Source organism: Cryptosporidium muris, genomic scaffold (genome assembly GCF_000006515.1).
Source record: "Cryptosporidium muris RN66 scf_1106632373453 genomic scaffold, whole genome shotgun sequence".
NCBI lineage: Eukaryota > Apicomplexa > Conoidasida > Eucoccidiorida > Cryptosporidiidae > Cryptosporidium > Cryptosporidium muris.
Genome location: NW_002196570.1, coordinates 345,469 through 359,563, shown reverse-complemented (window position 1 = coordinate 359,563; position 14,095 = coordinate 345,469). Strand labels below are relative to the sequence as shown.

Genomic DNA, 14,095 nt, shown 5'->3' with positions numbered 1-14,095 from the left:
ATAATGGCATTTCTTGATATTGAAAATATAGACAGAGGGGGTTCACTTCGCATTTTAACTGCTTTCCTTGGAAGTGGATCAGTAGGAAATGACTTCAAATTACACTCCAGTGAAGCTGACTTTATAATTCTTAGATACAACATAGAGAGCAAATATTTAGTTGATGAATGGCTTGACATAAATAATTCTATATCTCAACAGTTCAATGTAATTTCTGATATTCAAGCCTCAGTTCTCCATTCCTTTCTTTATCGAATATTTGCTATATTCTACAAATTTAGTAGTAGTGTATATGAATGGCTTGGGTATAATAAATATCGTATAAAGCTTGAAAATACTTCTAATATTAATTTCGAGATATCTGACGAATACAACTTATTGCCACAGAATATAAATTTTTGGGAATTTGACGTCAGGAGCTGTAGCACACGGATAAGTCGTTTAATTGTAGGATCAATAAGCTTCACTTACTTTTCTGATAGGACAAAGCAGATGACTTGTATTAAATCTCTTCGATATTCACTAAAGGAATTAGTATGGAAAAATTTTCTTAGTGAACTTTTAACTGGTACTTATGATATTTCACAAGAAAATTGTACAACATTTGTGAATTTATCCAATCAAATGTCCATTGTATTAACAAGTACTTTTTATTGTAATGAAACTGAAGAAATTTTATCTTTAAATGGGCATGGGAGGCTTATTCCTTTATGTGGAGATTCAGTACATCCTTCGAGTCCCTGTTTTAAGAGTAAGGCATGTACACATATTCTGGATCACATTACATTTACTCAAGCTGATTTGTTTTATATGAATTCTGTATTTCCACCTAGAAAGGTCCTTGGACCAGATTTTCAAGAAATTGTGGTCCCTCTAGCAATCCTAGGCGACTTTGATAGTAAAACATACCTTGGAGATTCTGGTTACTTTGCATGTTCTAAACATCGTACAACATTTAGATTGGCCACTTCAATTCATAACCAACAAGTTTGCAAGGTGGAACATAATCAATCACATGTTAATATTGTGTTTATTTAGTTTCAATTTAAATTTACCATGTAAGAAATAACTGAAATTTCACCAGAAGCTAGGCGCTCTCTTTACCCGCCTTATTTTATGTTGAAATAAAATCTACATATTCTATGATTGAAACATAAATGTGGAATTTTGCTTCGGAAATTGTGTGTGGGTGTTTTCAGAATGATAATCCAATTCAAAGACTAATAGATGAAGTAAATGAGTTGAATATAAGGAAATATGGAGAGCTGAGCTTTGTAGGGGCAGCAGTTTCTACTCAACACAGACTTAAGCAACAGAAAAGTGGTATAAATGCAGATGCATGGTTGGTTTCTTGGAATCTATTAGGAGTAGCTGATGGTGTATCTTCTGTAGAATCGGAGGGTTATGATCCAAGTCAATTACCTCAGGAGTTACTTCGCAATTGCATTGAACTTTGCAACTTGCGTGAAAGTAATAGGATGAGATTTGATAGTGCTAGTGAAGCTATTTTTAGGAAACATGAAATTCCATATATATCTTATGAATTTTTGAAACAAATAGTTAGTAGATCATGCTGTAACTGTACCTCATATGGCTCAACAACTTGCTTACTTTGTTTTTTAGATGGAAACCAACTATGGATCACAAATGTTGGTGATTCTCAATTAATTATACTACGACCATCTAATTACCATACATGTGAATTACCAAAAATTCCAGATATTTCAGATTCATCCATTAGAAAACCTTTAACTGGCAACTCGAGGTGTAGATTACCGAATAATGTTATAATTGGTGGTTATCAAGTAGTAGCAAGGAGTGAAGTACAACAACACTTTTTTAACTGTCCATATCAATTAACAATAATGCCAGATCTTGACTGTTCAAGTGAGGAAATCCTTAAAAGATCTGCTAATTCTATACAGTCATTGCGTGTTGACGTTAACGTTGGAGATATGATAATAATGGGTACTGATGGTATTTTTGACAATATATTTGATGAAGATATGATCGATATTGCTAATAGAGCTGAGAAGAACTACAGTAATATTTATTATCATAATCCAATTCTCCTTGCTGATATTATTGCTAGAGAACTTGTTAATTTTGCACTGAAGGCAGCTGATCCAGTAGCTCCAGGATGCAAAGCAAAAGTAACACCATTTAGCGAAGGTGCACTAATTGATGTTAATCGTCATATTGAAGGTGGAAAACCTGATGATATTACCGTTATTGTAGCCTTTGTTCATTCAAATAATTCAACTAATAAGACAGTCACAGAACCAGCGATTTATAGAATGAATGACTACATCGGTAGCTCAACAAAATTTAATGATGATCCTTCAGTTTATATCATTAATGGTCAAAAATTCTCAAGTTCATGTTTTAAAGAGCCTTTCTCTATTTTGGATGACTTTTTTACAAAATCACACAGCGAAGATACTGGAAATACTTGTTCTAACGAAGCAAACAATGTTAACCATCTTCAAAGTCATACTTTAAAGCTAGAAACCCAGAATTATACTGACTTGAATATTAAGAGTTGCGATAACCCAGTTTCTCATCTAGAAGTGAAAATTAATGGTCGTAAAAGTTTCAAGTTATTTCAGCATCTAAAGAAGAAAATTTAAACATCTGTATAATTAGGTATGCCGTCTAGTAACAAGGTATTATAGTTGATTATATCTCATTTACTCGTTAATATGTCTTTAGTATCAGTGCTGATTCCTTTGGTATCAAGACTGTTAATTTATCCCCGACTTTCTTCCTTCTTTTTTCTGTCTCTTTTGATGTATTAAGACAAGTGCATAAAGAGACATTACTTGGAATGCCATTTATTTCTATTTCTCTATTTTCTACTCCAGAATTTATTGCAACAATCAGGTATTTTTCACCGTCTTTAATATATCTTGAGAATATTAGCACATGATGGTCTAAATAGTGCATCTTAAAGACTCCATTTGCAAATATATCTGAATTTACACTTCTTATGCTCAATAATTTATCAATAATTAATAGAAGCTGTTTTGAACACCATCCAGATGAAGTGCTTTCATATTCACTTTTAGTTATATAATTTACCCATTCTTGTGGGCATAAAGGGGGTTGACTTTTACCAGTTTCGTCTCCACATACAACGAGTGGTATTCCTGGGATTGTGAATAAAAGTGTGAAATATAATGCAAAATAAAAGGGAGTTCCAAGTCTTTGAGAAATGGAAATATTGAAGTCGGATGTAGTAACAAATAATTGATTCTTGTAACAGCCATATATTTCATTAAATTGTCTGTCTATATTATGTCCAATTTCATACATATTATTATCAGCAAAACAGGACCATAAAGCTTTCTGTATTTCAGTATTTAACACTGCACTAAATTTTTTATTTATAATATCTCTTGGAGAACAGGAAATAATAGCTTTTCCACTTAATAGTTCCCATTTAGAGGCTATTTCATCATGCTTGCTTAAAATTATTCCATCGAAATTACTGTAACTAAACTCAATTTCCGAATAAATTAGTAGCTTGATAGTACCATTACTTTTACTCTTAATCTGATTAACAAACTGCTCTATAACACTTTTATAAATTTCCTCTTCACTACTTTCTATATAACCCAGAGCTATGGTAGGAAATTTAAGAGAGCAGATATATGTTGTAAAAGTATCAATTATGTTGTAGTCTGTTCCTATACGTTTTACTGGTATATAGTAGATACTTGTATTTTTAAACCAACGCATCACAGACTTCTCTTGTTCTATATATTTATGTTGCTCACATTCATTTTCTTTTGTTTGTTCTTGTATCTCAATATCACTTTGAACTCTTTGGTTAATCAAAGTTAGCGATGGCGAAAGTAATGGTGGTGTATTAACTTCTTCTACCCAGTAAGGTTCCAATTCCTTCACAACAGGGCTTCCGTTAGATTCATTGAATGGGAGTATTGTGGGTATATATCTTACATAATTTTCTTGTGTATATGATTTCAACCTTCTATAACATAAATTAGGTAAAATTGTTGGAATTATACATCCCCAAAAGGGTTGTAAAGATATATTGATATCTCCTTCCACACTTTTATATGAATTTGTAGGATGAAGAATATCTCTCCAGTAACCATTAGGACCTTTCCACTTTATTTTGAGGTCTTCAATTGGTAAGGAATCAATATTAATTACTATTAATACTTCAGTCATATCTACTTTGCGTTTGAATGCAAACTGCTTCTGTGTATTGCTTATAAATTCATACTCACCTCTCTGTAGAGCAGGGCCCAGCATTTCATCATCCCTCAAAGTTGATAGGAATCTTACCAATTCTAGTAGACCACAAAGTTTGCTTGATCTAATAGTTGTCAATTCTTCATAGCTTAGTGCTGGTCTTAATGGGAAATCAGCTTGTCTTCCATGTCCTTTCATCCCTTGCCAACCAAACTCACTGCCATAATATATTGATGGTGAACCAGGTAGAGTATATAGTAAAATGAAAATAGTACCGAGATAAGCTTGTCTAGATAGTTGGGACGCAATTCTAGTGACATCATGATTGTCTAAAAAATTATATAACCAGCCAAATTTAAATAAGTTATCTTCCCTTTGTAATGTATGTACTAGTTCAAATAAATTCAGATCATTATGACTAGACCATAAAGCCTTCCACAATGCATAGTTTGTTATCCCATCAAAAGGTCCAGTTTTACTTGAGGTTTTTGATTTAGATGGGCTACAATTAACCCAAGTAGTATAATCACCATGTATTATCTCTCCTAAAATTGCAAAACCTTCCCCAAAACTACTTTTGCAATAATCTCTAAACAAATTCCAAAATCCAATCGATATACAATCTGCAGCATCTAGTCTTATCCCATCAATGCAAAATTCGTCATGCCAATACTTTACTACTTCAAATAAGTACTTCTTAACATTTTCATTCTCATGGCATAATTCAGGTAGTTCATAATACCCTCCCCATGCGGAGTAATCAAAGTTGTCGCCATAAGGAGATTGTTTATTAAAATCAACTCCTTTAAACCAGTTACAATATTTAGAATTCTTGCCATTGCATCTGAGATCAGCAAATGCAAAGAAATCCCGGCTTACATGATTAAAAACTGCATCAACTATTACTCTAATTCCAATAGAATGATACTTTGATACGAGGGTTTTAAAAGTGTCTGAATCTCCTAGTCGCTGGTCTATTTCATAAAAATTAATGGTATCATAGCCATGTGTAGATGATTTAAACAAAGGCCCAATATAAACCCCCCCAATATGTAAATCTTTTAGATGATTAAGCCATTCATTACCATAAAGAACTTCCATCCTTCTTTCTATTACTTCATTTTTATTATACCTTGGAGCTCCACATAACCCTAGTGGATATATATGATACCATATACTTTGTTTGTACCAATCATCCTTATTATTATCCATATAATAATTGAATCTTTTCATTTTAGAGATAGTTTTTACTGATACTATATCAAAGCAAGTAAGGAAAAAGAATAACCTAAAAATACAAGATACCGGTGCATGCATGTATAAAACCGCTCTAGGAAGACTTCAGACCACATAACTCTAGAAATTCCGTTTTATATAATTTTATATAGAAAATGGAATTTTAAGATATATATAATTAATATTAAGATCTAAACTGCAGATATAGATGGTTTTAAATGATTGTGAATCAGTAATTGATAATCCCCGTATTTGTAAGGCTCCAGAATCTGCTTCATCAGAGGATGATGTCTCTGTAACAAAACTAATTGAGATACTAGATGATTTATCCATTAGTAAATTTAGAGAAGAGACAATTAATTCCACTGATATTTCTCCAGATAGTAGAGTGCAAAGTAATAAAAAAGAATATCAAAATAAGGATATTTACTCAAAAACTAAATGCAACTACCTTTCAAATATCTATAATTCTAGAAAGCCAATTAAAATAATAGAAGACTTAGCTTTAGTTCCAAACAAAACCAAACAGGAGTCTGTAAATGATGGAATCATAGCTAACCAAATTGATGATTTATTCTTTTCTACTGTCCCTTTGTCAAAGACAAGTACAATTGACAACTACTCATTAAATACTTCAAATAAACCCCCATGTTTACTAGTTAATGGCTGGTATTGGAGTCCAGAGAAATCTGAGTACTTTCTAGCGAGTCATTCAGGTAGGTTGAAGCGTAAGCTCTATGTATCACCAAAGATATATTGTAAAATGAAAGACTACCCACACGAATATGATGGAATTAGATGGCTTTGGGAGAGGGTACGTCAAGGAGAAGGAGGAATATTAGCGGATGAAATGGGACTCGGAAAAACTGTTCAAATCTCTTGCTTTATTGGAGCTTTATTTAGATCAGAATTAGCAAATTTTTTTCTTATTATACTTCCTGTAAGTTTAATACAGCAATGGAAAGAAGAGTTAAATATTTGGTGTCCAAAAATACCAGTATTTATATATCATGGAAGTACTAAAGATAGGGAATTGGCTTTAGAAGAATTATATAATTGTGGACATGGTGGCATTTTAATTACAACATACAACACATTAAGACATGATGAATCTAAATTAAAATCAATTCCCTTAAACCTTACAAAATGCCAATTTTTCCGGAACTTTAATGGGTTAAAAATTTCTTTAGAACAGTATACTTTAGAGATAAAACAAAATCAAAGGATAGTTAAGGATAAAAATATTGGTAGCTTGAGGGATATACAGACTCCTGGAAATATCCTTGAGATACCATGGGATATTGTGGTAGTTGATGAGGCTCATAAACTTAAAAATAACAAGACAAAACTGTTTGAAACTATATATAAAATTCAGAGCCATTCAAAAATATTATGTACTGGAACTCCAGTTCAAAATAGACTAAGTGAATTATGGTCTTTAATTCAATGTGTAAAACCTGGGTTACTAGGAAATACTTTACAGTCATTTAATAATAAATACTGCAGATATCTTAATAAGCTTGGCGATAGAGATCTAACTATAGAGGAGAAAACTTTATGTCAATCTGTGATTAATAATCTCTGTAATACAACTAAACCCTACATATTACGTAGGACAAAGAAAATCATTGACCAGAAAAATGAAACTATTAATAAGCTAAATAGATCAGATAAATATAATATATATCAAGCTTCTACATATTTAAAAAGTGAAATTAAAAAATATGATATAGCCTTATGGCACAATCTATCTGCTGAACAATCATCTATATATTTGGAGGTTCTTGATAGCTGCATAGTAAGGAATATATTGGAATTTCGTGAATTATCAACTAAAGAAAATAGCCATATTCTGGAGATTATATCAATACTATTAAAAATATGTAAACATCCTGCTTTTGTATTGCAAGATCAATTTCAAATTTGGAGAACCCTACTAAAAAATAACAACTATTTAAATTGTGAACTGCAAGAACAAAAAGTAAAAATAAATAATTTGATTTCACCTTCATCTATAGTCTACAACTTAATACAAACAGATATTAATCTACTGAGGGAGCAAAGCATGAAGTTACAAATATTGTGGGTACTTGTTCCAGCACTAACAGCTAGAGGTCATAAAATACTCATTTTCAGTGAAAGTCTTGATATGTTAAATTTGATAGAATTAACTATTCTTACCCCCAAGCAAATTAAATGGATAAAATTAGAGGGAAAAGTCCCAAAAAAACAAAGAATTTCTAGCATTAGATCTTTTAATGAGCAGAAGGTATGTTAAAAAAGGTATATTTTGTTCTAAGGAAATTTAAAACCCTTATACTTGATATTTTAGGATATTCTAGTTTTATTACTATCTAAACAAATTGGATCTGTAGGCTTAAATCTAACTACTGCAGATAGAATTATAATCGTTGATCCACACTGGAATCCGGCTCAAGATGACCAAGCAATAGGAAGAGCCTTCAGAATAGGCCAAAAAGAAGATGTAGTTGTATATAGGTAAGAAAACTTCATATTCTAACTATTAAACTGTTTATCGCACTTTATATTTGCAGATTAATATCAAGTGGTGCAATAGAAGATTGGAAGTTTAGACTTCAAATTCATAAGGCAGGAATAGCTCATTTTTTTTTACATGGTCAAAAACAAAAGGTGACATTTACGAATGAAGAATTAGCTTTTATCTTTTCTTATTTTAGGCCAGATAGTTGTGAAACACAAAATATATTAAGTTCTATTAGTAGTGATACAGATTACTATGAAAAGTTGAAAGAGGATCTTGGTGATGAAATAACTAAGTTAGAACCAATGGTGATTGGATATCTCGATTGTGCAAATATCTGATGATGAGCTGATATCCTAGTAAATATTTTCTAAATACTGATATTAATATTTTATAAAACAGCTATACTTTTAGCTAAAATATTTTGAATAAGTTGGCGCTTCAATGGGTATTAACCTATATTAGTAATGTCTTGACTGGCATTATAGATTAAAGAATGGATAATCCCAATTTTTTACAATACTTTTGGGACTTAGGTAATTGTGATGAAGAATCATGTATGTCAGCAATAGAAGGAGTTATATCAAATATAAACTTGTCAGGAAATACTGAAAACAAGGATTGTGACAAGATAGACAGAAATAGAAATCTTGTAATACTACCATCTTCTATTGAAGGCAGCAGAGATTTAGAATATACCATAAATCGTTTAATAAGAGGATTAGAGTCACCTAGAGAGTGTGTAAGGCGTGGTTATAGTGCCTGCCTATCTGTATTACTTTCTAAATATACAAAAGTTCCAACATCAACTATTTTATCAGGTATTGAAAAACACTATTTGGAAAGTATTAAAAAAGAATTAAAATCGAAAGGTAAAACAAGTTCAAATACAGTAGGAGATTTAAGAGATAGAATAATTGGTCTTTTATTAGGCTATATAGTAATAATTCGAACTGGTTTCTTTAAAACAAAATTATCCCAACCTTATATAGAATCTATATATGAAAATTTATGGTTAATATATGACATAAAGATTTATCTACAGGATATGATATGTGAAATTTTATACAGAATAACAGTAGATTTTTCTGAAATTGATCCAATACTTTGTATTAAATTTGTTTCCCAGAAGATCCAGAAATTATTTGATAATATAAATCCCAATAATGAACCCATGATATATGCATCTAGATTATCGATATTGATGCTATACTTTAGATTAAGACTATTTGCTGAAAAAAAAACTGATTTTATAAAAATTACATTACCAGAATATATGAATGATTTAGACGACTTGGCAAAAATTACTATCTCTACTAATTCAAGATGGAAAGATTGGAAACAACTTTTGTTTTCTAATAATCCATTAGATAAACTTCAAAGTAGTATAATTTTGAAATATTTGGAATTTTGTACATTCTTTCATCCTAGATTACCACTAGTAATTGATTATCTTTTGGAATATGTAATACAATCCCCATATACACCTTCACCAATTGCAAAGCTGGCTATACATAACATTATTGACTCAATAGAGAAATTTTATTTTGATACTAACTCACTACATCAAAAACACTTTACTGGAGCTAGAATAATTCTTCATATTGCTCTTAAATGCAGATATTTTTTTAATTTAGGGAATTCAAATTTAAATATCAAAGATATAGAAAGTATATTTAGTAGATTGCTATCTTCTGAATCAAAATGTACTACTTGGTTTATGAGATCATGTATATATGGTAACAATTCATTATTATTTTTTGCAATATTTTATGTTGATACATTAATAAATATTGTAATTGGTAAAGATCATAATACAAAGGAATTTGTAAAATCCAAAAATAATGAAAATATAGGCAATTTTTCCTTTAATAGTGAATATACTGATATATTTGGAAACCCCAATAAATTTAATGATAAACCATCTCTACAATCCCTTGACTATAGCACTATATCTCAAGTATTTTGGGATAATTACAATTCTTTAGATGATTCAACAGTTAAAAAAGTTGTAGAAAGTACACAAATGATTGAAAAAGAAATAAAACTACCCGAAGAAATAAGGAGTAAGATGTTTTGGAGTTGTATCAATGCTATCTTTGGTAGATCAAGCCAAAATTTGAAAATATTATTGAAGAATCTTATACGTATAATTCCCAACTCCGAGCCATTGGAGAAAACAATAGAGTGTGGATTTAAACTTGTAAAAATAGCTGAAAAAGCAGACATTAATAAGTATATTCAAGATAATAATGAAGATGATACAAATCTAATTAATACAAAGTGGCGTAAACGCCAATGGGTTGATAATGTTTTATTCGAGATAATACAATACAGAGAAAATATACTACAAATACAAGAGGATATATCGGGACTTATCCACTTACTTTCAGATTCTATTGAAATTATCAGAAGCATTATATCTTATGGAGATAATAATTCTGATTGGTCAGAGTTATATTATCAAGCATCTTTCCCAAGATCAGAGAAGACAATTTCACGTTTAACTCAACAAATTTTAGAAAAATTATTGAATATAAATGATAATATTACTTCTGATATACTATCAGAATTAAGCTTGTACAATCAAAAAGTTTATGAACTTATAAAAGACTTTAATCCAAATAATAAAAACAGTGATGAGAATATACCTTTCATGAAAAAATATAAAAATTATCAAATGAAGAAAATAGAAAATTGTACTCAAATAGGATTGACACTTTTTACAAACTCTTTATCTATTTTATATATAACAAATGGATCAAATATAATTGAATCATTCATTATGGAACTTTTTGAAATTAGTGAAAAAGAATTTTTAAATAAAACATTAAGTCTTTTGTTTACTTTAGAAGATAACTTCAAAGAATCTAGTGTATTAATAGCTGGAATCCAGAATATGGTACAATGTTTAATAAAATTCCCAATAATTATTAGTGATAATGATGCTGAACAAATAGTTTTGATATCTCAGAGAGTCTCACAACTTCCTGATTTCTGGAATGTGGATGCAGGAACATTTGGAGAATATGAAGATGAAGAGGATATTGAGATGAATAATGATAATTGTGAACTTAATTCCAATACAAATTATTCAGATATTGAAGATAATTCATATATTGAAGATAATACAGATATTGAAGTTGGAGAAAATCTATCAAGTGATATACAAATGGATCAAAATGACACCATTCTATTTGGTCAGGAATCTACGTTAGCTTATTTATTAGATGATGATGTACCTCTTCCACCTATACACCAAAAACAATTACAAATCAAGGATATGGAAAAACAGAATATTGCAGATATTAATGTGATTATGCAAAATAAACTTCGAGCATTAGATATGATATATTCCATCACAAATACAATCATTATTTGTAAGCCAACATCTAATTCTATATTAGCAATTTTACGTTCTTTAATATTATTACTGGAGGGATATCGTGTTGGATGCAGACATTCACTTTACTATTCAATGAAGAATATACTTTCTGTATTTTATGATTATACTAATAAACTCAAGAATATATTTACTAAAATATTACAATTAAATATATTCAAAGATCCTATTTATATTGATGGTATTGGAGATATTGCAAAATTACTTATGCATATTTTAAGTAAACCTATTGTTGAATCACAAACATTAAATCGTTGGAATAAAAAAAAAGGTGATAAATCCATGAAAAATAAATTAGATCATTTTACTAAGCAATTAGAAAATATCTCTATTTCACTAATTACTATTCTAATCAAATTTGATATTGATGGAATTCAAATGGGACATATATTTAATAATACAATTAAGTCCTGGATAAACCAAAAGAAGTGTGGAATTATTACATCTCCTTATATTCTTAAACTAATACAGCGTATCCCACCAAAATTCTTAGTAAAAAATACTCTTTCAAATTTTAATGAAATTACACAGTGCTCAAAAACATCGTTTCAGCTCCGTGGATATCTCTTTATTATGAATAGAATATTATCACTTTGTAACAAGGAATTAATTGCTGAAGATATCTCTACTAAGGAAATTATTCAAACTGTTAAGATTCTCATTCTTCATGTAATCTCAGATACTGAACAAGATCACTTTACTAATATTAAATTCAATACTTCATTACAGAAAATTGAATTTTTAAGAATAACAATACTACTTGCTAATTCATTGTCAGTACTCCCTAATAATAATATGCAAGTATGCGAATTACAAGATGTACTAAAAAGTGCATATGAATATACAACACAAATTCTACAAAGTACTAATCAAAGTAAAGTGAAGAAGCAGCTTAACAAGGTTAAAACTCTTCTACCTGATCAAAAAAGGATTAAGTTGTAATTTAACTATTATATATCTATAGATATCCTACTGAGTCTTTATTAATAAATTAATTAAAATAAATATACAACTTATTGAGTATTTATATTATCATATATATTATTAATGATTCTAGGATAATAGGAGTTAATCTAAATTGGCTATTGAATACAAATCCCAAAGATATTTCCTAGTCACTTTGTAATTTTAATATTAAATATCTCCTCAGTATTAATATTTTTATTCCACTATTCCTTACTGATTCATATAAATATTCTTGATCATTTAAGTTCTACAAATAATTAGCAGGGAACACGATATAACTAACTTGTCCTTAGGTACAAAATCTACTTTTTGTTCAACTAAGCGCCTAAAAAACCGCTGAAATGTATTTAGGATAAGGGTGTGATTATTATACTTTATACATTTTCGATATATGAACTTATAATGGCAAAGTGTAGAAAGAAGAAAATTGTTGATAACACTTCTAATTATGGGGAAGTAGTAAATTTTTGTCAAAATGGAGGAGAAAATTTTGAAGTCTCTGATATAGAACGAAATTCTATTTCAAGTGGATCCCCGCCTTCTGTGGAAAACTATAAACTTGAGAACTGTTCTTTATTCTCAAAAACAAAACTAAATAAACTGCAAAGATGCTCTAAGAATAAAAAATTTATAAAAGAAGATATCAAGATAGTAAATAGAGACTTGGATTTTTTAAGTTCTTATGATATTAGAAAGTCAACAATATCACCCTTCCCGTATCACACACCTAATAAAATATGCATGCTTGAAAGTTTATCAGATAAACGATTGTTTAAAATAGATGTATACTCTGAGGGACTAAAAATTGGTAGATCTTCAGAAAGTGATTTACCAAGTAATATAAATCATTGTAAATTGCTAATATTATCCAGAAATCATGCCTGTATATATTGCAAGTATGATAATTTTGGATCTATAAAAAATATTTACTTAGTAGATTGTGGATCAGTAAATGGAACATTTGTCAACAATAAAAAAATTAAACATGTTATCCTTAAAAATGGAGATATTATCAGCTTTGGATCAAAGCACAAATTTAATGAGAAATGTACAAATATATCAGCAATATTATCTGAGTATAATCCTTGGACATACAGAATTATTATATAATAATATCTAAATTAATATGTAGACACTTTGATTTTATTTAACAATAAAGTCATATTTATAACGATGAAGTACAACACTTAGTCATGACTTTTTTCTTCCTTGAAATGAGCCATAATTTAAATATTTTATTTCATGGAGAATAAAAAATAAATACATAAAACTTGTTATAGATTAGTATTAGATTTATTTAAACTACTTATAATTTTCAGTTAATAAATTCTAGAGAGTTAATTAGTAGATTTAATGATACTCTCAGATATCAATAAAACTCATTAAAAATATATAATTACTACCTATTCTAATATTGTTAGATTATTAAAGTAAATGAATTTTGTAAATATTCTTCATTTGCAATAATATTAAGTACCTATAATAATATACCAGAAGCTAACTGCTACTTTTGAGATATCAAGATCACTTCAAAGTTTCAAAATTCACAAGTACTAACAAATTTGTAACTTTTGTGATTATCTAATATTGTAGATATATATTTCAAATAAAGAATTTAATATACCTGATTATATTTTTAAGAAAATATTATGTAAAATTGGAATATTCTGTTATTAATAGTAGGAAAAAGTTAAAGTCTTGCAAAAAAGTAGCTTATTTAAAACTATTAGTAGACTTATTTTCTGAGTAAATGATATTGAAAGTTT

General features: G+C 29.3%; 6 protein-coding genes across 6 annotated transcripts, besides 5 other annotated features; 5 read left to right on the top strand and 1 right to left on the bottom strand.

The window, feature by feature from the left end:
* Positions 1 to 3: 3 nt before the first annotated feature.
* CMU_038920 (uncharacterized protein) lies at positions 4 to 1,038 on the top strand (the record flags this gene model as incomplete). The annotated part of the gene is made up of 1 exon (XM_002139138.1): positions 4 to 1,038. The coding sequence occupies one exon, from the start codon at positions 4 to 6 to the stop codon at positions 1,036 to 1,038; it is 1,035 nt and encodes a 344-aa protein (XP_002139174.1).
* Positions 1,039 to 1,157: 119 nt separating this feature from the next.
* CMU_038910 (uncharacterized protein) lies at positions 1,158 to 2,630 on the top strand (the record flags this gene model as incomplete). Its single annotated transcript, XM_002139137.1, has 1 exon — positions 1,158 to 2,630. One exon carries the CDS (start codon positions 1,158 to 1,160, stop codon positions 2,628 to 2,630), a length of 1,473 nt encoding a protein of 490 aa, XP_002139173.1.
* Positions 2,631 to 2,697: 67 nt separating this feature from the next.
* On the bottom strand, positions 2,698 to 5,454 carry CMU_038900 (alpha amylase, catalytic domain-containing protein; the record flags this gene model as incomplete). Its single annotated transcript, XM_002139136.1, has 1 exon — positions 2,698 to 5,454. The coding sequence occupies one exon, from the start codon at positions 5,452 to 5,454 to the stop codon at positions 2,698 to 2,700; it is 2,757 nt and encodes a 918-aa protein (XP_002139172.1).
* Positions 3,375 to 3,395: a sequence feature (AT_rich).
* A 135-nt stretch (positions 5,455 to 5,589) lies between the features above and the next one.
* Positions 5,590 to 5,645: a sequence feature (AT_rich).
* Positions 5,646 to 5,665: 20 nt separating this feature from the next.
* Positions 5,666 to 8,301, top strand: CMU_038890 (SNF2 family N-terminal domain-containing protein; the record flags this gene model as incomplete). Its single annotated transcript, XM_002139135.1, has 3 exons — positions 5,666 to 7,726; positions 7,790 to 7,956; positions 8,013 to 8,301. The coding sequence occupies 3 exons, from the start codon at positions 5,666 to 5,668 to the stop codon at positions 8,299 to 8,301; spliced, it is 2,517 nt and encodes an 838-aa protein (XP_002139171.1).
* A 155-nt stretch (positions 8,302 to 8,456) lies between these two features.
* On the top strand, positions 8,457 to 12,305 carry CMU_038880 (uncharacterized protein; the record flags this gene model as incomplete). The annotated part of the gene is made up of 1 exon (XM_002139134.1): positions 8,457 to 12,305. One exon carries the CDS (start codon positions 8,457 to 8,459, stop codon positions 12,303 to 12,305), a length of 3,849 nt encoding a protein of 1,282 aa, XP_002139170.1.
* Positions 11,487 to 11,521: a sequence feature (AT_rich).
* A 37-nt stretch (positions 12,306 to 12,342) lies between the features above and the next one.
* Positions 12,343 to 12,412: a sequence feature (AT_rich).
* A 319-nt stretch (positions 12,413 to 12,731) lies between these two features.
* CMU_038870 (FHA domain-containing protein) lies at positions 12,732 to 13,439 on the top strand (the record flags this gene model as incomplete). The annotated part of the gene is made up of 1 exon (XM_002139133.1): positions 12,732 to 13,439. The coding sequence occupies one exon, from the start codon at positions 12,732 to 12,734 to the stop codon at positions 13,437 to 13,439; it is 708 nt and encodes a 235-aa protein (XP_002139169.1).
* Positions 13,427 to 13,457: a sequence feature (AT_rich).
* Positions 13,458 to 14,095: the final 638 nt, after the last annotated feature.